Consider the following 21,027-nt stretch of genomic DNA (forward strand, 5'->3'; position numbering starts at 1 on the left):
TTCCTTCATTCCGCGCCGCCCCCTGGTGGTCAGCACACATCATAGTGAGTGATCAAACTCCCAGTCTCCCTGTCAAACTCCCAAGGGAACACTTTGCATATTAGCCTTTTATATAGATACTAGGGGCCCGGTGCACGAAATTCGTGCACTGGGTGGGGGGGGGGAGTGTCCCTCAGCCCAGCCTGCCCCCTCTCACATACTGGGAGCCCTGAGGCGTTGACCCCCATCACCCTCCAATCGCAGGATTGGCCCCTTGCCCAGGCCTGACGCCTCTGACAGAGGGCAGGGGACCCTCATTTCCCCCCATCACTGGTTCTGCCCCCAGCCCAGGCCTGATGCCTCTGGCCCAGGCATCAGGCCTGGGCAGGGGACCCCCAGACCCCTCCGATTGCTGGCTCTGCCCCTTGCCCAGGCCTGATGCCTCGGCCAGAGGCGTAGACCCCCATCACCCTCCGATCGCCTGATCGGCCCCTTGCCCAGGCCTGACGCCTCCGCCAGAGGTGTCAGGCTTGGACAGGGGACCCCCATCTCCCCCCAATCACTGGCTCTGGCCCCCGCCCAGGCCTGAGGCCTCTGGCCCAGGGAATCATGCCTGGGCAGGGGACCCCCATCTCCCTCTGATCGCTTGCTCCACCCCCTGCCCAAGCCTGATGCCTCTGACCCAGGCTTCAGGCCTGGGCAAGGGGACCATCATATCCCCCCAATCCCCGGCTCCGCCCCCCACCCAGGCCTGATGCCTCAGCCAGAGGAGTTGACCCTCATCACCCTCCAATCACCAATCACCGGATCAGCCCCTTGACCAGGCCTGAGGCCTCCGGCAGAGGTGTTAGGCCTGGGCAGGGGACCCCCAGCTCCCCGCGGTTGCAGGCTCCGCCCCTGCCCAGGCCTAACGCCTCTGGCCTAGGCGTCCGGCCCGGGCAGCGGGGACCCGCAGCTGCAGCAGCCCCGCGATCGTGGGCTTCACTTTAGGCCCAGGCAAGGGACCCCTGGCTCCTGGGACTGCCAGCTTCGACCGTGCCCAGCTCCCATCGCTGGCTCCACCCCTACTTCCTGCTATCACTGGCCAGGGCGGCAAAGGCACCTGATTCTCCGATCATGGCTGGGGGGCAGGGCAAAGGCGGCCGCCTTTGCCCTGCCCCCCAGCTCTTAGCTCCCCCCTGGGTTTCCGATCACTGTCAGTGGCAGGGGGCTTCTTCCTGCTTTCCCTTTCGCCTCCCTGCATTGTGCCTACATATGCAAATTAGCCGCCATCTTTGTTGGCAGTTAACTGCCAATCTTAGTTGGCAGTTAATTTGCATATAGCCCTGATTAGCCAATGAAAAGGGTAGCGTCGTACGCCAATTACCATTTTTCTCTTTTATTAGTGTAGACTAGAAGCCTGTTGCACGAAGATTCGTGCAATAGGCCTTCCTTCCCCTGGCTGCCAGCACCGGTTTTCCTCTGGTACCCAGGACCCAGGCCTTTGGTCCGGCCGCAGCGGAGAAGCCAAGCCTCTTCAGTCTTCAGTCTTCAGTCTTCACTCCATCTGGAGCCTTCAGTCTTCGCTCCACGCCTGTGTATGCAAATTAACTGTCATCTTTGTTGGGTTAATTTGCATACTCATCTGATTGGCTGGTGGGCATAGCGGAGTGACACCAATTTGCTTGTTTCTCTTTTATTAGTGTAGATGTATAGCCCATGGACACAGGCAATAGCGTGGTGAAGACCTGGCAGGGGTGAATAGGGCCTGGGAGGACAGGGGTAAAGGGCGTAAATGGGAGACATCTGTAATACTGTGAACGATAAGAAATATACATTAAAATTGTTTTTCATAAGCTCAACTACAATGGCTCCATAGACTCTCTCCGAAGTCTTGATCATTGCCTACAAAACCCTCCTGACGTGAGCCAGGTTGCCTTTCTGACCTTGTTTCCTCCACTCTTCCTTTCACTCATTGCATTCCCACCTGAGGCTTTTGGGCATGCTGTTCCCTTTACTTGCTTTTCCCACCACTGTTCTCAGGGCTCATGCCTTCCCTTCACTCAGGCCCCTCCTCAGATGGACACCTTAAAATCATACCTTTACCACTCCGTATACCCTTCACTTGCTTTATTTCTCTTCATAGCCCTTCCCATTGTCTGAAAGCATGTGATGCATTTGTTTGCGGTTCACCGCTGCTTCTCTTCTGCTCAACTCCATGGATATGGAAACATTGTCGTGTTTACAGCTGTATCTCCAAGACAACGTTCTTATGTCACTTAGTAAACATTAAATACATCTATTTGAATGAACAAATGAGGTAATAAAGGAAAAGCACTTATAGTGTCTAGGACTGAAGAAGTGCTCTCCAAGCAATGGTTGTTATGACCCTGTGGCATGAAGAAAGCCAGAGCCTCCAGCAGTGTCATGGGCAGAGGTTCCATAGGCCTCCCTCCTGGCCCTTGAGAAAGAGAGACTCCAGGAGCAGAAAGAGAAAAGGACCATAGTGTAAACAACAGGCCACCCAGATGATGGTTCCAGATGGGATGAGTCAAGGGTTAAGACTTGGAGAGTGGGTGAGAGGGAGGGAACAGAGAGAGGTTGACTACAATCCCAGGAAGGCCGGGCCCCAAAAACCAGCTACGGCTAAACTGATCTGGAAAAACACAAGCCAGTTTGTTGCAGGCAACACTAACTTGGTGAAAACCACGTAGAAGAGCGTGCAGGACAAAGGGGGAGAAAAGGCTGGTCCCAGCACCTCCTTCCACATCCAGGAACCCAGGACCTCCTACAGTGCCCGGTCAGAGCCCATCCCCCAGGAGTCCTGTGCTGGCCACCAGCTGCTGCCCTGCACGGCCCTGAGCTCGCCTCCTTATGTGATCTGGGGGTTACAGGAGTGTGGGTACTGGATGAGTCGGCATGAGCTGTGAGCCCCACCACTTGTCATTTCATTGAGGAGAATGGCCCCTGACAATCTGCTATCTTCAATCTACACATACCTCCCTCCTTTTCTACACAAATAGTAGGATGCTCTTCTCAGTGCCGCCCCTCATTTTTTTTTCATTTAGCAATAAATTTTGGCTATTATTTCATGGCAGCACACAAAGAGATGTCTCATTTTTTGTGGCTGTAGAGTACTCCATGGTATAGATTTGCCACTCGTTGAATGGGTCCTTTATTGATGAACACTTAGATTCTTTGCAATCTTTTGCCCTTACTAACAGTGCCACCAAATCAATAAGTTTGTATAACATGCCATTTTCCACAATTGCAGGTGTTTCTCTGTAAGTTTGTAGAAATGAAATTGCTACATCAAAGGAATATCCGTGTGCAGTTTTGATAGTCATTGCCAAATTGTGCTTCAAAGGGACATTCCTAATTACATTCCATCAGCCCTGATGCAAGTGATCATTTCCCCACATTCTCACCAACACAGTGTGTCATCGTTTTTAAAAATATTTGCCAATCTGATAGCAAATATTGGTACCTATGTGTAGTTTTAATTTTCATCTTTCTTAAAATGAATGAGGCTGAACATGTTTTTGTACAGTTGAATCTCTTGTCTGCTCATAGCCTTTGCCCATTTTTTTCTTATTGATTTGTAACACTTCTTTATAAATTAGGAAAATTCGCTCTCTGACTGCAAAACAAGTTGCACATAGTTCCCCCTTGTTTGTCATTTTTCTTTTGTCTTCGCTCATGGTGGGTTTTGCAATGCGGAAAATTTTTATTTTTATGGACTTGGATTTATCACCCTTTTCTGTGATGGCTTCTGCGCTCTGTGTTATACGTAGGCCTTCAGCAGGGCTTTTGTAACCTCTCAGAGAGGAGGCGTCAGTCAGTGCCAGAGAGAAGAAAGGGAGTTGGGGGCGGGACGCACTTCCAGCCTCCTCTGCCTACACAGCAGACGCGCCATCTGCTCCTGAGAGTGAGCACACCCACCGTCCGGGGCTCCGTCACCTGGACCCAGGTCCCGCTGCATCCAGGTACCTACCTCTTGCTACTCGGAGGGTGTTCCGAGCAGCACTGGCAACAGCTGGAAGCTCATATGTACGCAGAATCTCAGGCCCCACCCCAGACCCACTGAACCCGAATCTGCACTTTAACCAGATGTCCAGGACTTCCCGTGCCTGGCAAAGCCTCGGATACACAGCCCTGTGCCTCTGCCCTCTTTCCCCAGGATCCTCTAGGTTCCAGGGTCCCCTGTCCCCCCAGTGATGTTTCCCTTAAATGCACAATCTTGATTTCCAGCTCACCCAGCATGGCCCACTGGGGGAGATGAGCTCATGAACAACTCAGCTCCCTGCCCCACCCCCACCCCTACTGTGCCTCATTCACATGCCCCACCCCCTCCCCTTATGCAGCAAGAATGGGTGAGGCTGTCAAAGCAGCACCGTAAGAGCATGGGGCCCCAGAGGACATTTCCTCCGTCATAACACAGACCTAGGATCCTAGGAAACGGAGGACTTCCCTCCACCAGCGCCCCCCACCCCAGGTCTTTAATATGGGGGGAGGGGAGCAAAGGGGGACCTGGCAGTCAGACCACGATTTGAAGTTCAGCATTGCCACTTGACAGCTGTGCAACCTTAGGCAAACGGTTTTACCCTCTGAGCCCCGATTCCTCTCTGGAAAATGAAGGGTCTATCTTCCTGATACGACAGTGAAGAGGGCTAAATAAGCTAATGTGAGCGAAGCACCTGCAGGGGTTGGTCAGATTTGCCTCCTCATCCTGGGGTGGAAGACAGGGCTCAGAAATTACATCGGCCGGGGGGGGGGGGGGGGGGGGGCGGGGGGGCGGGTGTGCTCGGGCCAGGGAAGGCTGGGTTCATTCTTTTTAAAACTGTTCTTTACCTGAATTCATTCTTCCCCGGGGCCATCACTGCTTGCTGGCTTTTCACTGACTACGTCATGTAAAGCATTTTACACTTAATGTCACAGTGGCCTCCTGGGGTTAACTCATGAGGACCTTCAGTGGTCATGCCCTGTAATTCCCTCAATGATGATGATGATGGTGGTGGTAAGAGAATGAAGAAGGTAATGATTGTGAGGATAAGGATGCTGATGATGATAATAGTATTGTTGTTATTTATTGAACTTATCATGTGCCAGGTATCGCTCTAAATATTTCACTTACATGATCTAATTTAATCCTCACAACAACCTGATGAGTAGGTGGCCATTCTCATTATCCCATGCTACAAAGAAGAGAAATACAAGTTCACGAATTGCCCAAGGTCGACCTAGGCTACCTCCCTAGCCCTACTGTTAGGCAGTAAGCCCTTGGCCTTAGGAACCAGGTTGGAGCTGAGCCTCTGCCCTGCCACACACATTCCCTCACCGATACCAGGCCATGAGTCAGGACATCTCCCTGAGCTTGGGCAGCCTCGGGGGTGGGGGGGGGGGGTGGGAGGGGGGTGGGGGGGGGGAGGCACTCAGACCAATGATCCTTAGAGCCTTTTATGGCCCAAACTTGCTCTCCCAGTAGCTCCAAGTTGCCCTCTGGGGGCAGAGCTGGGTGTGGAGGGGAGAAAGGGGTGGTGAATTGCGTGCCATTTGCTTGACTGACACCACTGCCCTCGGTGCAGAACCTCCTTTTCCATGTTTGATGCCTCCTCCATGTCTGCCCCTTCTTCTTCCTCCTACACTCAATTGCAGCTGCTCCCTGGGACTCAGTCTGTGGCTCTGGTCTTTCCCTTCTGCCCCAGCTCCAGCCTCGCCGCTCTGCACGCTGCCATCCCTCATGGCCGGTGACCTCTTCACCATGCCTTCCACAGCCACCCTGTGACCACCTGAAATGCAAACCGTCTGAAGGCAAGCTCCCGCCACCCCAGCTGGCCCCATGCCCCTGCTCTGTCCCTGCCACCACATGGCGGACCACTCCCCTGCTCTGACCCACCACACCCAGCTCTGCCCTCCCTGCTCCCAGCACTGCTTCCACTCCCATTGTCATACCCCAGCTCAAGCATGAGCTACTGCAAGAGTGGCCACCCCTTTCATTTGCTCTCTGGCTTGCCCACCACTCACTCCACTGCAGGGTAATCTTCTGGAAACACTGTCTTCCCCAGATCAGGAACCACCAACGACCCCTCCGCCCTCAGCACTAGAAGTAGGGGGTCTCGCTGCCCTGCCATGCTTCCTCCTCCACCTGCACAAACCCTCCTCTCTAGGCAAACCCAGTGCCCCTCTGTGCCTTTGTCTATGCTACCTGCCTGCCCAGTGCACCACCCCCTCCTCTGCCAGGCTAAGCCATATGGTGCAAGGCTCAGAAGCATAGGCTTTGGAGTCAGTCCTGGGTTTGAATCTCTGTCCCAACCATTTACTAGCTCTGTGGCCTTGGGCACTTAACCTCTCTGCCCCTCCATTTTCCACCTGTAAAATGAAGTAACTATCTCTCAGGGTGGCCACAGGATGAGTCAAGGTGATGGTTGTAAAAAAGGAATGTTTCCTGTAAAGCCTGGCTACACTAAGTGCTCCATAAACCAGAGTCACTGCTGTTGTTACTCTGGCCCTTCAAGTCCCCGTTCAGGTGCCTCCTCCATCATGAAGCCCTCCCTGATCACTGTAGCCTATTCCATCCTGATTTCCCCACGATTCCAGGATGTGCTGTCTTGCCCTGCCCTGAGGGGTTCTGCTAGCTGTGGAATCTTAGGCAAGTCCCGTGTGGTCTTTTGTGCCTCAGGTCCTTCATCTGTAAAATGGGCATGAAAATAGTACCCATCTTGTGGGTTGTGTTAGGGTTGAGTGAAGGTTAATATGTGACATGCCTGGCATATAGACATGCGTGTAGTAGACATGTTAGGTAGTAGTAGTTTTACTACGATCCCATGGCACCTCCCCTACCTGTCTGTTCCTTGTGCTGTCAAATGGACCATCAGTGCCCTGGGTCACGGGCAGAGACTTCCTACTTTCCTGGGGCCTCTCAGAGCAGCCGGCGCTCACCAGAGCCTGGTGGGCACCTGAGCCTCACCCACTGGACTTTGGGACCTTCAAGGCTCCTTTAATGCCAGGATGCCAAAGTCAGGGGGGAAATGGAAGTCCCCAGAGGTGCCTCTCACAAGGGCGTGACCTCCAGAGCCTCCTGCCCTGCCCTTGAATACCTTCCCGTTTCTCTCAGTCCCCTGCCCTCTCAGCATCTCCCCCAGGGACTCAGGAGAACCCCTCTCTTCTGCAGCTAGGAGCCTGTCCTCTCCCGAGCAGCTGCCCCCCACCCCGACTCAGTGAGGGACCCAGGGCAGAGTGCAGCTACAAGGAGCCAGAGGCGGGATTAGGTGCTGACATGGGCCGGGGGGCCAGTGCGGGGTGTTTATTGCCAGTGCCATCGACCCGCACAGCTCGCTGTTTATCTGTCTTCCTGACATACCTAATTACCCAGGTTGCAGCTGCCAGAGCGTTTGCTCTTCCTAAATCACGGGCTCCCGTCCCTCCCGTCGCCCAGGCCTCGGGCCTCTGCCTGCAGAAGGGCTGCCATTGATTTTGCCGTTCCCATTTATGATCTACAAGGCTCCGCATCGCTGCTGCACATTTTACCTTAATTAGTTTATTCTTCTGGGCGTCCTCGGTCAGCCCGGAAGCCAGGAGGCTGGAACGGAGGAAGAGGCTAGCGGCACTGGACGCCCTACCCCTCTGGCCAGATAGCAACACCGTAGGACAGCAGTTTGCTAAGAACAGCCCTAGTTCCGCAGGACGCTGATAGGTGAACTGCACAAAGGGGTTCCGTGACCAAGCTCGTTTGGGAAAGGCTGGATTCCATAAAATGATGCAGGTCATTTATGGCAGGACCTTTCAAAGTTTTAATAGACTCATGTTCATTGTGAAGTCTCCAAGAGGGTGATGGAAGGTATGGTCTTCGCCGCACTCCGATGATCACGAGGTCTTTTCTCCAGGCAGCTCACAGAAAACAGGGTTCCACAAAGCACACTTTGGGAAATGTTGTCTTGGGAGTGATAAGGCAAACAGAGGGGGGTAGAGCCACCCCGGGCCCGTTTTCTCCTCTCGTCTCGCTGAGGCAGGAGCTCAGCCACTGAGCAGTTTCTCCCACGGAACGCAGAGGTGCCCATCAGAGCCATGCAGAGCCCTGGCTGCCGGCAGCTGCTCTCTCACCTGGCCCAGGCTGTGGTCAAACTGAACCTCAGTGTTTCAGGGGGACTGGACTAGCCGGAGGACAGTCTATAGGGGCCCTGGTTTGACAGAGAAGGGCAAGGGTCACTGACTGTTGGGGGAGGCTGGCGAGCGGGCAGCCTGCAGGGCCATTAGAGGCCCCCCAGGCGCCAGGAAGCGATGACAAGGCTGCCACTGCCTCCGGTACAGCAGCCGCGAGGATGGAAGTCTGGGTTCACAGTCCCTGTCCGCAGTCCTGAAATCCAAAACGCTCTGAAAGCCTCAAGTGCTTTTTCTAAGTTTGCTGGAAAAAGAGTGGATAGCAAAACCTGTCCTGAACTGACGTGAGCTATTTATGGCTTTATTTATCCCGCTTCATGTAAATATTCATATATTTCACTGCAAAAATATTAATGTGTTTAATTATGGGGTGCCACCCCGGTCCCTGCTGGGCGTGTTATGTAATAAACGGTGTGTGCACTGTTACATTTCTAAACCAGGAAGGAAAAATCTAAATTTCTAAATGCCTTGGACCCCCAGGGATTACGACGAGGGTCTGTGAACCTGGGGGTGCAGGGCTTCTGGTGAGCAATTGGGGGTGCCGGACCTGGGCCAGACTTCAGTGCGATTTCTCCTGTAATCCCCACAGCAGTGCTGTGAGGGAGGGTGCGCAGCTGTCACCCCCGACTCTCACAGAGGAAACCAAGGCTGGGAGAAAAGAAAGGACAGGCCAGGCCCCTGGGCTCCCCAGTCAGAGTTGCACCTGTGCTTCTGTCAGGACTCGGCTCCGCGGTTGCCCCAGGAGCATCCCGCCCCACCCACAGCAGCTCTGCACAGAGCCCGCTGCAGCTCCCAGCCCAGGCCTCCACCTGAACAAACACCTGCCGGTCTCCCGGGCCTGCTTCCCGCTCTGCTCACGAAGGGCCTTCCCTCCCAGGTATCTGGAGAGCATCCCTGAGACCAACTCCAGACCCCGCAGCCTGTGCACCAGCCTCCATGGGCTCCTGAGGTGTTAGGCCACTCAGAGAGCAAACCGTATTGTCCTCTCCAATCCTTTATACACCGCCCTCACCCACACACACTCACACTCACTTTCGCACACCCACTCATTGGCACACTCACACTCCCTTCACATGCATTCACTCTTACTCTCTCACTCCTCAACTTCACACGTTCACTCTCCCACTCTCCCTTGCTTACTCTCACATACTCATTCTCATTCATTCATTCCCACTCTGACTCTCACAAACCCCTGCAGTGCAGACCTTATGTCCCTAAAGCACCTTAAGAACACCTCATCTATGAAATTGGAATCATTATTTCTGGCTAATACATACCACTTTGGGGGGGGGGGGTGCTGGGCCAAACCTTTAATGTGCATCATCACATTTATTCCTCATGGTAAACTTGAATGCAGTTTGTTTGTTTTAAATATATTTTTTATTGATTTCGGAGAGGGAGAGGGAGAGAGAGAAACATCAATGATGAGAAGGATCATTGATTGGCTGCCTCCTGCACACATGTGCCCTTGACCAGAATCAAACCTGGGACCCATCAATCCGCAGGCTGACGCTCTATCCACTGAGCCAAACCAGCGAGGGCTTGAATGCAGTTTTTGTCATCCCCATTTACAAATAAGAAAACTGAGGCTCAAAGACGCTAAGCACCTTCCTCAAAGTCAACAACTAAAACCTAGAAGTACAATCTGGATGGAGCTGAGACTGAGCCTTGGGCTGGTTCATTCTAGACCCTGAGGTCTTAACCACTGTACCACACTTCTCCCTTTACACTAAGCCCATTGCCTCTCCCCCGAGGCAGCCAGAGAGTCAAGTCCAGGAGCTCTGTCCCCAAGCCCACTCTTCCCCAAGCTCACCTTCCCGATTCCTGTAGCTGCTCCTCTCTTGTGTTTCCAGTGCGAGTCCTTAAGGGTAGAATATGATCCCTCCTAAAACATGAATGCTCTGGGTCTCACATTTGCAAGAAATGAACGAAGGGTGAGGGCAGAGGGGAGAGCTCTGCTTTCATGGTCTCAGAAGGACTTGAGCTCCCACCACCGGAAGTTCCTCACCATGTCCCCAGGAGGAGCTGCAGGAGGCCACGGACCTCCTGCAGTTACATATGGCATATTGTGTGGTGCAGACTCCCTGAGCTCAGGGGCCTTAGCCTCCCTCCAGCTCTCGAGGGGATCAATATCCTCTAGGACTCCCCAGTCCTGGGAGCAGGGGCCTCCCAGGGCTGCCCGAGTGCTAACCCTACTGCCACCTGGTTCCCTGAGCGTGGAGGTGATAGACCTGTCGGAGATAAACTTCCAGTCCCTTCCTTGATCAGAACTTGGAGACACACCCGGTTTCTTCTGAGACCCCAATCAGGTCCTGCAACCCAGCAGAGAATGTAGGTAGGGGACAGCTCCTGGAGAAAGAGCCATTCTGGGTTGAGTTTGGGTCCTGAAATAGTGGCAATCCTGGGTCTCCCTGAGGATGATGTAGGAGCATGTGCAGACAGTGACATCCCAATCTCGAGGCTCATCTCAGACACATAGTAGCAGTAACGTCACTTCCATAGTTTCTGAGGCCGGGCTGGCCATTGTGATAGGCCTCAGAGTCTCTGCTCTCAACTGAAAATACCTGAGTGCCCCCAAACACAGGAGTCTTCCCTGCCTGAGTGAGTACTGCAGGAGTGTTCACCTTGAGCAGATGACCCATCCACCAGAGGCCCCAACCCCTGTGGCAGGTACTCCAAGACATATCTGGGCCCTGGTCCACCAGCCTCCCTTTCCTCCTCTCTCCAGGGGTGGCCACGTACACAGACAAGTTATTCAAGTTCCGCAATAACAGGTGGGAAGACATCCTGAGCGACGAGGTCAACGTGGCCCGCGGCGTGGCCAGCCTCTTTGCCGGGCGCTCTGTGGCCTGCGTGGACAGGACGGTGAGTTCAGGGGTGCAGGGAGGACCTGGGCGGGGGGCGGGGAGGAGGGGACACAGCAATGTGAGAGCTGGAGGGGAGCCAATAGGCAGATGTCCCCAGACAGAGTGTGGCTCTCAAAAGCAGAACCAAAGGCTGGGCCATCTCAGTGCTCCCAGTGTCTTGCACGTAGTAGGTGCTATAGAGTAACAACCAAGACTTGCAGGATGAGTTACAATATACTTTCACAGCCTTTCTCCCATGAGGCCCTCCCAGCAACCAGTGAGGCAACTGGCTAGGTGCTGTCATCCGCTGGACAGTGTCACCGAGGCCCAGCTTAGGGCAGTGACTGGCCTGAGGACCCCAAATGGATTGGTGGTGTGGCCAGGACCTGAATTGCAATCTTCTAGCTGTAAACCTTGTGCACTTATTCATTCATTCAACTAACATTTGTTAAGTTCCTACTGTGTGCCAAGCATTGAGTCATAGGGCCCCCAGTAAATATTGATCCAACAAATGAAAGCATGACAAAGGGGCTCACAGGTGGGTGAGTGGGAGGCTGCCACAGTGCACAAGTACCTCCGTTAATCAATATCTCTATCAATACTTTTCTGCCCTGCTGGTCCACCCTACAAGAAGGACGGGAAGAAAGGCCAAGTGGGGAGCAGGAGGAGCAGCTGCAGCCATCTGCCCTGGGGGACCTCCTCCCCCCCCCCCCCCCACCGGGCATGCATCCCAGCAGCCCCAGCCAGAGCTGGAGGCATCCTGTGGAGGTGATTTATCCCTCATGTCACCTGCTCCCCTGCCGCCCCATCCTTGACTTTACAAAACAGTCCTCACTAAATCAGGGACCCAGCTGTTGCCCAGCTTCCACAGGGTGGGGCAGGGGCAAGGGGGCTGGCTCATTTCAGGAATGAGATGGCACAGAGGGGATTGGGGATTCAGCGTGAACCTTCACAGCAGGGGCTCCAGGACCTGGGAGAAGGCAGGTGCCAGGTATAAATATTTATTTCTTAACAAGCTGGTGCTGAGAAGAGGAGCCAAGCTGGGCTGTGAAGCCACATTTAGCCCTGACCTGAATCTGTGCCACCTGGACTCCTGCCTGGTGGGAGGGAAGGGGAGGCGGCTCTGTGAGCGGCCCCAGGGAGTGGGGAGGGTCTAAGAGGTGCCAGGCCGGCTGCTGCTGGGGACCTGGACTCAGTATCCTGCTGGCTTCCTGTCTCAGTCTTTCAGGAACAATATTTTCCACACTCTGCTAAGGTGGGAACCTTCTCAGAGCTGGTGGGAGGGCCTGAAGGTTAATCACAAAGAGATGCACTCTCTGTCCTAACAAGGTCATCTGCACACCCACACATTTAACCACAGGACAAAGGCACCGTGCAAAATGCAAAATGCAAAAAAAAAAAAAAAAAAAAAGCATGGGCACGCAGCACAGTAGACAGGCACCTAGCTGCTCACTCAGTCCCTGCCCAGCCCAAGCCTCAGCCCATCTGCCGCCAGCAGAGGGGTTGCTTTCTGAGTCCACCACCACCTCGCAGTCCCTGGGGCCTGAGACCTGTGGAAGCAGGGAAGAGGGAGAGGTCAGTGCCAGCCTGGAAGCTGAGAGATAGGAATGCAGCAAGATGTAGGAAAATTCGAGAGCAATCATAACAATAATAGCGATCATTTATTAAACTAAAAACATGCCCAGCCCTGTGCTAAGTGGTTTATAAGCATCATCTTATTAAATCCATATACTAAGTCTACGAGGTAGATACGCTCAGCATCCCCATTTTACAGATAGGGAAACTGACCCTTGGGACAATTAAGCAACTTGACCTTGGTCACAGGCAAAGCCAAGAATTGAGTCCTGCCCGCCTGAAAGTGAATCAGATACCCTTTCACTCCTCAGCTACCCTGCCTCTGAGTGAACCAGTATCCGGCACACATTTCCAACCACGACTCCTATTATGGCATTCACCCTGCGCCTTCCTCAGCCCCAGACCCTATCTAGGGCCTTTTAGTCTACCTAGTCAGTGTTGTTCAGAGTGTGGTTCCCAACCAGCTGAATCAGCACTGTTAGACACGCAAGTCCTCAGGCCCCAACCCAGTCCACCCTCCAGCCCTACAGCATCAGAAATCCTGGGGGGAGGGCCCAGCCATCTGGGTTTCACCGAACTCTGCAGGTGAATATGATGCAGGCTCAAGTTGGAGGACCATCTCGCCAGATAAATGCCTCAACCCTCCCATCTGCCGTTCCCTCCCTCCCCCCTTCCAGCCCCCACTTGTTCTCAGCCCCAAACCTGGAACACCGCCTGCCCTTCATCTTTAGCTGCCTCGTCACTCACCCACCTTTCTGGATCCAACTCAAAGCCAATCTCTTACAAGAAGCGTTCCCTGATCGATAATGATTATGCCTCATGTTTATATAGCATTTTTATCTTTCAAAGACCTTTCACATACATTGTCTCATTTTATCTTCTCAACAACCCTGCCAGGAAGCAGGGAGAATATGATCCCCATTTAACGGGTGAGGAGATGCAGTTGAAGGGGGTGAGGAATCTGCCCCAGGACCAGGAGCCAGTTAGGAGGAGAGCCTGGACTAGGAACCAGGCTAATAGGCCTGGACCAGCGGTTCTCCAAGTGTGGTTCCTGGACCAGTAGCATCAGCTTCACCTGGGAACCTGTTAGAAATGCAAATTCTCGGAGCTCACTCCGGGCATCCTGAGTCGGAACCTCTTGGGATGGAGCCCTACATCCACATTGGAACAAGCCCTCCACGTGCCAGGCTAACTGGTGGGGCCTCCTGTCCTAGCCCCAAAGCTCTAGAAACATCTTCCTTTTCCTGGAATGACCTCCATCTCAGCTTCCCCAAAATGACTGTGGTCAAGTTCACACGTGAATTTCTGCCGTCTCCTACGGCTGTCACGCACCTATGTTTGCCAGCTTAGTGTCCCCCGAATACATTGAAGTCAGGAAGTAGGTATAAGTGAATTTTATAAATATCCTAATTTCTAGCAGAGTGCATCTCAATTTACTTAGGCTTTAATTGCACATTTCTGCATGAAATTGCTAACAGCTGGTAGGGTCAGGAGCCGTGACAGTGATGGTGACTTTCCCCTTTGGCCCCATTCATTCACTGTGTACCCAGTCATTCCACCCACGTATGCCAAGCTCCTGTGATGGGCAAGAACCTTTCCCAGTTCTCCCCTAACCATGAAGCCATGTTGTAAAGCCGTGCATTTCAAACTTCCATGCACATAGGATCGCCTGGGGGTCTCGTGAAATGCAGGTTCTGTTTCAGCAGATCTGGGTGGGGCCTGAGAACTCTAACATGGGGGTGGAATCAGATGACACCAATGCTGCTGTTCCAGGGACCCCTTTGAGTAAAGAGGTTTGTAAAGCATCAATTCCCAGGCAGCAGGAGAGAGACCCAGAAAACCAAAAACGAAAGGGTGTCCAAGGCCCTAGGGAGCAGCATCGCCACCTCCTCCAGCGCTGTCCCCTGGCATGCCTGCCTCGCGTTTTACATTCCAGCACCACTCAGCCAACTGCTGTGGTTTCCCTACATACATCATTCTCTGTCTCGTCTCTGCCTGGAAGCTTCTTTCCCCTCTACTTCACCTGGCTGATGCTCCTCTTAGAAAACCTTTTCTGAATTCCCAATGACTAGGTGCCCTTCCTCTGGGGTCGGAGCCCCTCTTCTGTTACCCAGGAAATCTTGTACACACTTTCTCAATCATATACATATGATGATGCCTACGGTAGCATGGGCCCTGATGCCCTCATTGAAATGGACCCCAAGGCCAGTGACCTCTCCTGGGGCATTCTGGGGCTGGGGTCAGCAAGTATGCAATACCAGGTATTTATATTTTTATATATAAATAACATTTATATATAATTGTATGATTCTTGATGTGTCAGCATCCCCCAGGACACCCTGAGGTCCTTTGTCGGCCTCACCCACCAAGTGGCTCTTAATTAGCTTTCCCGGAGAAAATGGTCCCAGAGAGGAGATAAAGTCAGTGACCAGTTAGTTGGAACGGGGTTCTGCCCATGGGGTCTATGGGTAAGAAATAGAAGCAAGCGGGAGAGTTGAAAAGGGGGGCTGACAGAGCACACTCTTGTCTTGGACTCAGCAGTTTTGTGTGTATGGCTTGCCTTTAAACCCGACTAGAAGAATGAAGACTTGAAGTGCATAGAGCAGAGCGCCTTGCATGTAGTTAGAGCTCAAGAAATATCTACTATCTGATTAATTGGTGGGAAATGTTGAAAGGGGTGAGAGGAAAGCTAGAAAACTGATTTCGCAGCTGTGTGGGTCTCTTGGGGGAGAGGAGGCATCCAGTGGAGAAATAACACCATTATAATGATGGGCAGAACAGACCGTCTCATCAGCAGTGGTGCGGGCTACAGACGAGAATGACTATGGCAACAAGGAGCGTGCAAAGGGAAAACATTTGAGGCCATGTTATAAAGGCAGAAGCAGTACAATATGTCTTTCTATATAATGTGGGGAAGACAAAGGGAGGGAAGGAGGACCCCTGCGTATCCGAGCCTCCCGTGCTACCAAGATAGAGGAATGAAGAAGTATAGGGTGGGCAGGGGGAGGGAGATGTCTCAGGAATTTGCTTGTCATCTTGGCTGGAGTGAGCTTGAATGAGAGACAGAGAGAGAGACTGAGAATAATGGGAACTGGTAGATCAATCAATCAGCAAATATTTATTGAGCAGCTACCCTGGCTGGCAGCTGGAGAGAGCTCAGCTGGAGGGAGGCACATTAGAAAATTGTCTATAAGAAGGTGGTTTGGGGGAGAGGGAGGGATGTGTTCTTCTGGAACAGGATAGAGAGAAGGAGGGTGGCTTTTTTGTGGGACTCCAGGGGCATCATGCCCTCTGTAGCCTCCGTGAAAAGCACTCTGGAGTCGTGCAGGGCACAGCCCGCAAGGCCGTTGCACGCCAGATCCGGGGAGAAGAACCCCACCCCGTAAAAGAGCTGTGGTCCTGCTAGAGGAGGGGGAGAGCTGCTTTCTGGGGGGAAGACCTCGATGAGCCCAGATGGGCCTGCTCACCTCCTTCCCTTCCTCCTCAGGGCTCCGGACGCTATTCTATCTACATCGCCAATTATGCCTACGGTAACGTGGGCCCTGATGCCCTCATTGAAATGGACCCCGAGGCCAGTGACCTCTCCCGGGGCATTCTGGCGCTCAGAGATGTGGCTGCTGAGGCTGGGGTCAGCAAGTATACAGGTATGCAGAGTGACATGGGAGGCTGCGAGCTGGAGGGGTCAGGGCTGGGGCTGGGGAGTGGGCCAGTTCACCAGAGACCACAGGAGAGGATGGATGGGTGTCCCTGGGGAGGGAGGATGAAGACTTTACTCCATCCCTCCACCCACAGAGGGCTCCTCCAGCAGTGCCTCTCCAAGGGCTGACGAGATACCTGGCAGGTGAGGGCTTTAGGGGGCCTCTTGGGGTACAGAGGACACAAGGTGTGAACACCGTAACATCACCTGTCCTTAGAACCTTTGCCCCATTCCCTGCTGTGACCCACATGACGGGCGAACAGGTTCTGCAGGAGAAAACGGGCAAGTCACAAAGGCTGAGGTTGAAAGCATTCTTTACTGCCAAGCAGCAGATGAAATTATTTACTCACACATAAGCAGCCAGGAATTGAGTGCTAGCTAAATCCCTGAGCTTCAGCTGGGTTCCGTCTCGGATAACTGGGCTCAAAGAATTGTGTTCTTGTTCCAAAACCTCTCCTGCACTTTTTTGGAAGGCAAGCTCTCCCCGCATCGCGCCCCCCCCCCCCCGCCCCCATATTTCTAGATGGGAGACCAATTGTCAGAGTCTCTGACAGGGAGATCTTTCTAGGGAAGGCTGTTTTTCTAATGCCAGCACGGCTGCTGACCAAACTCTGACAATCTGCCAATAGACTGCTGATGGCAGAGCGATCCAGTTCCTGTTTTGGGTGCCAGAAATCAGGAAGCCAGAGCTGTGCACAACAACTTCTCACGTGAACTCCAGCCTCACTCACACCGCGTCCGCCCTCTGGACGGAGAAATTCTCTCATTGGTCGACCTTCCCAATATAGCCATCCCAGTCTGCACCACAGACTTCCAGGGGGGCCATCTGCCTGAATCCGAATCCTGGGGATGGGAAGACACTGGAGGGGTCATTTGGGCTGCCCCACCCCCTCTGCTTCCAGACACCGGGGTGGTGGCATAATCCCACTCTCCTACCCAGAAAGGCTTGTCACAGCCTCCTCCGAGTTTATGATGCCTTCCTCTAGCCCGCTTTCCACCTCGGTGAAAAGGGGAGATGGATGTCGGCCTGTCTGACAAAGTTTGGGGGAACATATGACTAGACAATAAAATCGTCTGCACAGCTCCAGCCCGGCAGAGCCCTCCAGAGCTCCGCACGTGGATGTGCAGAGGGAAGGCTGAGTGTCAGTAATAAACTATGTTTTCCCGGGAAAAGGAATAAACACGCAGGAGCTTCAGCCTAGATTTGTACAATCTGTTTTCCGGAATAGGTCCCAATTCTGCGCACTGGGCTGGCTTGGCAATTAAGTGCCTTGATCTGCAGGAGGAGGAGGGTGGGCCGGGGAGATGTAGCACTTGAAAATGATGAGATGGAAGGGCGGCGAGGTCTGGGAAAGGGTTCCACACAGAATGAAAGAATTCAGGAGGTGCTAGCTGGGTTTGAGCATGAAGGGGACATTGTTCTCGCTGGCTGGGCTGGCAGAGGCTGGCAGGAACCGAGGAGGGGGAAGGAGGGGACCAAGAAGAGACAGCTGAGGAGCGGGGGTGGGGATGGGAGCACCAGCCAACTGTGCCGGGCTGTGCTGGAAGGACCGGGCAGCTCAAGGAAGGGACGGCAGCTTCTGTGGAGCACACAGGCAGGCCGGGGCAGCTGGCATGCCCAGAGGACACGTTAGAGCAGCTTTGCAGACCTCCAAAAGCCATTTGGCTGACAAGAACGTATTTGGCCCACCAAGTTACTATTATGTCTGCCCGCCTTCCGCAGCCCACCCTTCCCCTGTCTGCCAAGCCCCCCAACAACTCTACCCGGCAGGCCCTGTTGTCATTCTATTAACAACTCGTGGACATCTGGCTGGAAAACGAGCCCTGAGCACCCCCCTGAGTCCCAGGAATGGACCCCAAATGTAAGGACCACCACCGCAGCCCAGTCTGATTGCCAAGGCTCTGGCACATGGCCAGTGCCATGGGGCTGGCAAGGGGTGAGGAAGCAGGCAGTAGGGTCAGGGCCCTGAGCGGGCTGGGAGGGTAGCAAGCCACAGCCAGCTGTGCAGTCAGGGAGCCGCAGGTCCCAGGAGCCAAGCCACACAGCCCCCATCTGCTGGACAAACCTCAGAGAACTTCCCGTTTTACAAAAAAACAAACGGAGGTCCCCGGGCAGAAGGGACTTGCCCAAGGTCACCCGGGAGGGTGTAGAGAAACTAGTAGTTACAGCCCGCCCCCACTGGCTGACCTTTCCGATGACCTCCAGCTTGAGAATCCCGCTCCAGCCTGCAAGACAGTGGGCTGGGGAAGGAGGAAGGCCCGCCCCCACAGGAACACAGCCCCAGGGACTGACACTCAGACTTTCATATGGTCCCTGATTTTTGTGACTGAAGCAGCCGCCTGGCCTGGGGTGCCCAGGACAGCAGGGGGAGGCCCAGCAACCAGGTCAGCCGGCCGGGTGATGGCACTGCCCGCACTGGCTGTCCGGCTCCTCTGGAGGGGGAGGGGAGACCTCTCCAGGCTGTCTCTGCTGCTGCTCTGCTGGGTCACAGTGCCATCTAGCGGCCAGCGTGCCCGCTCTCGGGGGATTTGGGGGACTCGAGGGCCCCTGGAGGGACATTGGGAGAGCCAAGAGTGCACCCCATGGCTTCTGGTTCGATGAGAATCCCAAGCCCCGGCTTCCTCAGCTGCTCACAGCCTCTTGGAGCCTGGGCAGTGCGGGGAACTCTTCATGGGAATCCTGAGTTAGTTCTCCCCATCGCAGAGGCCGGCATGGAATCCAAGGAGGGGGAAGGTGGGGACCAAGAGGTCTGCACTGCCTCTGGGGCCCAAGTGACCTTGGGCAAATCTCTTAGCCCCTGTGAGCACTCTGAACTAGCCATCTCACAGCTGCCAGGACAACGTCTGGAGCCAGAGTACCAGGTGCAGATCCTGCCTCCACCATGTCCTTTCCAGGCAGCAGTGGAGGCAGGATTTTACCCTCTGTGGGCCTCAGTTTTCTCCCCTGCAAAATGGGGGTGTTGTGAGAATGAAAGGAGGTAAACATGGGACATGCCAGGCACCAGGCCTAGCACACAGGCTGTGCCCACCAAATGTAGCAAACAGCAACACACTACTCCCCTGAAGTTCCAACAGTGATGCCAGGACCCTCTGTTGCGCATCTCCTTGGTGTAAGGAGCGCCATGCTGGGCACGGGGTGAAGCACAAAGCCAGCAGGCCAAGCCCTTGCCCTGGAGGCATTCTCCATGTGTGCCCAAGCCCCCAACTCTACCCTGCAGCCCCTGTTGTGAGAAAACGAGGTGCCCAGCCCTGGGCACAGACGTGGGCCTCTTCATCCCTGTCTCCACCCGAATCCGTCTCTTCCCTTTTTCCTGACCCTGCCTCCCCTCCTCCCCAGACTCCACCCCTCCCCAGGAACTCTGCATTTTGGCCCCACCCTTTAAGGGAGCATCTGTCCCGGCTGCAAGGTGGTGATTAAAGAAGCCTTAAAAGAAATTTGGAAAGAAAATGAAGGTGGATTTATGATGTTGGGTGGGAATTTTGCTGTTGGCTGGGAGCAGTGCAGAACAAAGCGAGGGCAGGTCTGATTTATAGGAAGTCATTATTGGAGGAGACGGAGATGCCTACAGCCCAGCTGAGGCCTTCTGGCGGGTCCCCACCAGCCAGCTCTGGAGAGGTGACCAGGGGCAGCAGAGCGGGGGCCGCCGAGCCTCCCAGCTTCCCGGGGGGTTAGGGGGGGCGGGGGGCTCTGGCCTTGCAGCGGGAGTGCAGCCAGATCTGACAACCAGGGACAGCCTGGGCTGGAGTGACAGGCCCCTCAGCCAGGGCCCGGGAACCCTGCCAGGGGTACCCAAAGCCCTGAGATACACAGGCTATCAGATGCATTAGATGATTGACAAGAAGGGACATCACTTTTTTTTTTCCAAAACAAACACAGATATGTTAGACAATACAAATGTAATTTGGTACACATTTTCTTTAGCTAAAATAAGAGACTTTAAAGAAATGTCAAGCCTGGCTACAGAAATACAGATGGCTCCTCTGCCAAGAGGGAACTTTAGCAGAAGTGTTGGAGAGAGCACTGTGGGGTAGCCTAGGCTCGGGGGCACCCAGACACGGGTTTGAACTGTGATCTCTTGCCTGCTGGCTGCTATCATGCCTCCCTGGGCCTCTGTTTCCTCACCTAGACAAGGTGAGGTGAGATGAAACGTGTACAGTGCCTGGTACACAGGACTGAACAACAGGTTGCCAGCAGAGTGACTCCTGCCACTCCTTTACCTGTCCTCTCTCCTGAAACAGCTTCTTCCAGCCCCTCACCGCCTGGGGTGGAGGGGGGTAGCGCACAGTGAGGATCAGCATCCCTCCTGCAACCACCTGGTGCCCCAGGTGTGGGAATCCCAGCAGACAGATGCTGGAGCCTGTCCTCCTGCCCACCTGCCTCTCAGCATCCTGCAGGGATGGGCAGGGAGGACAGGGGACACAATAGGATTGTGCTTGTCTAATGCCCTGTTCACTGGTCCACTCGGAATCCTGCCCAGCATCTGACAGCTCACGGAGGCTGCGGGGGAGACAGGCAAGTCTAGCACCAACACAGTGTGTTTGCGTGTTAGAACTTTCAGGAAATTTAGGGTGAGAGACCGTCACCTTCCTGCCCTTACCCTCACCCCCCCCTTCCCCAACACACATACATGCACACTGTCCACTCCTCCACGCCTACATCTTCTAGCATCTTTGCTACTCTTTTACAATGTCTTGGATGTGCTTGGCAGCCTGTAGGCCTTGGCGTCCACCAGCATCGTATTTCTATCAAGGTCTCAGCAGACTGCTCTCACACGTCCAAGTTCCTTGGTGGAC

At 54.1% G+C, this 21,027-nt stretch overlaps 1 protein-coding gene across 3 annotated transcripts in view; it reads left to right on the forward strand.

The window, feature by feature from the left end:
- The window catches only part of CRTAC1 (cartilage acidic protein 1), a 134,898-nt gene that overhangs the window by 82,890 nt on the left and 30,981 nt on the right, over positions 1-21,027 (forward strand). For all 3 annotated transcript variants that reach the window (XM_036336409.1, XM_036336408.1, XM_036336407.1), the window contains exons 4-5: positions 10,844-10,980; positions 16,024-16,180. In XM_036336409.1, coding sequence (XP_036192302.1) covers positions 10,844-10,980; positions 16,024-16,180 — 294 coding nt within the window. The remainder of the gene's footprint in view (positions 1-10,843; positions 10,981-16,023; positions 16,181-21,027) is intronic.

The sequence above is a fragment of the Myotis myotis genome, unplaced genomic scaffold, assembly GCF_014108235.1.
Source record: "Myotis myotis isolate mMyoMyo1 unplaced genomic scaffold, mMyoMyo1.p scaffold_m19_p_15, whole genome shotgun sequence".
In the NCBI taxonomy this organism is placed as follows: Eukaryota; Metazoa; Chordata; class Mammalia; order Chiroptera; family Vespertilionidae; genus Myotis; species Myotis myotis.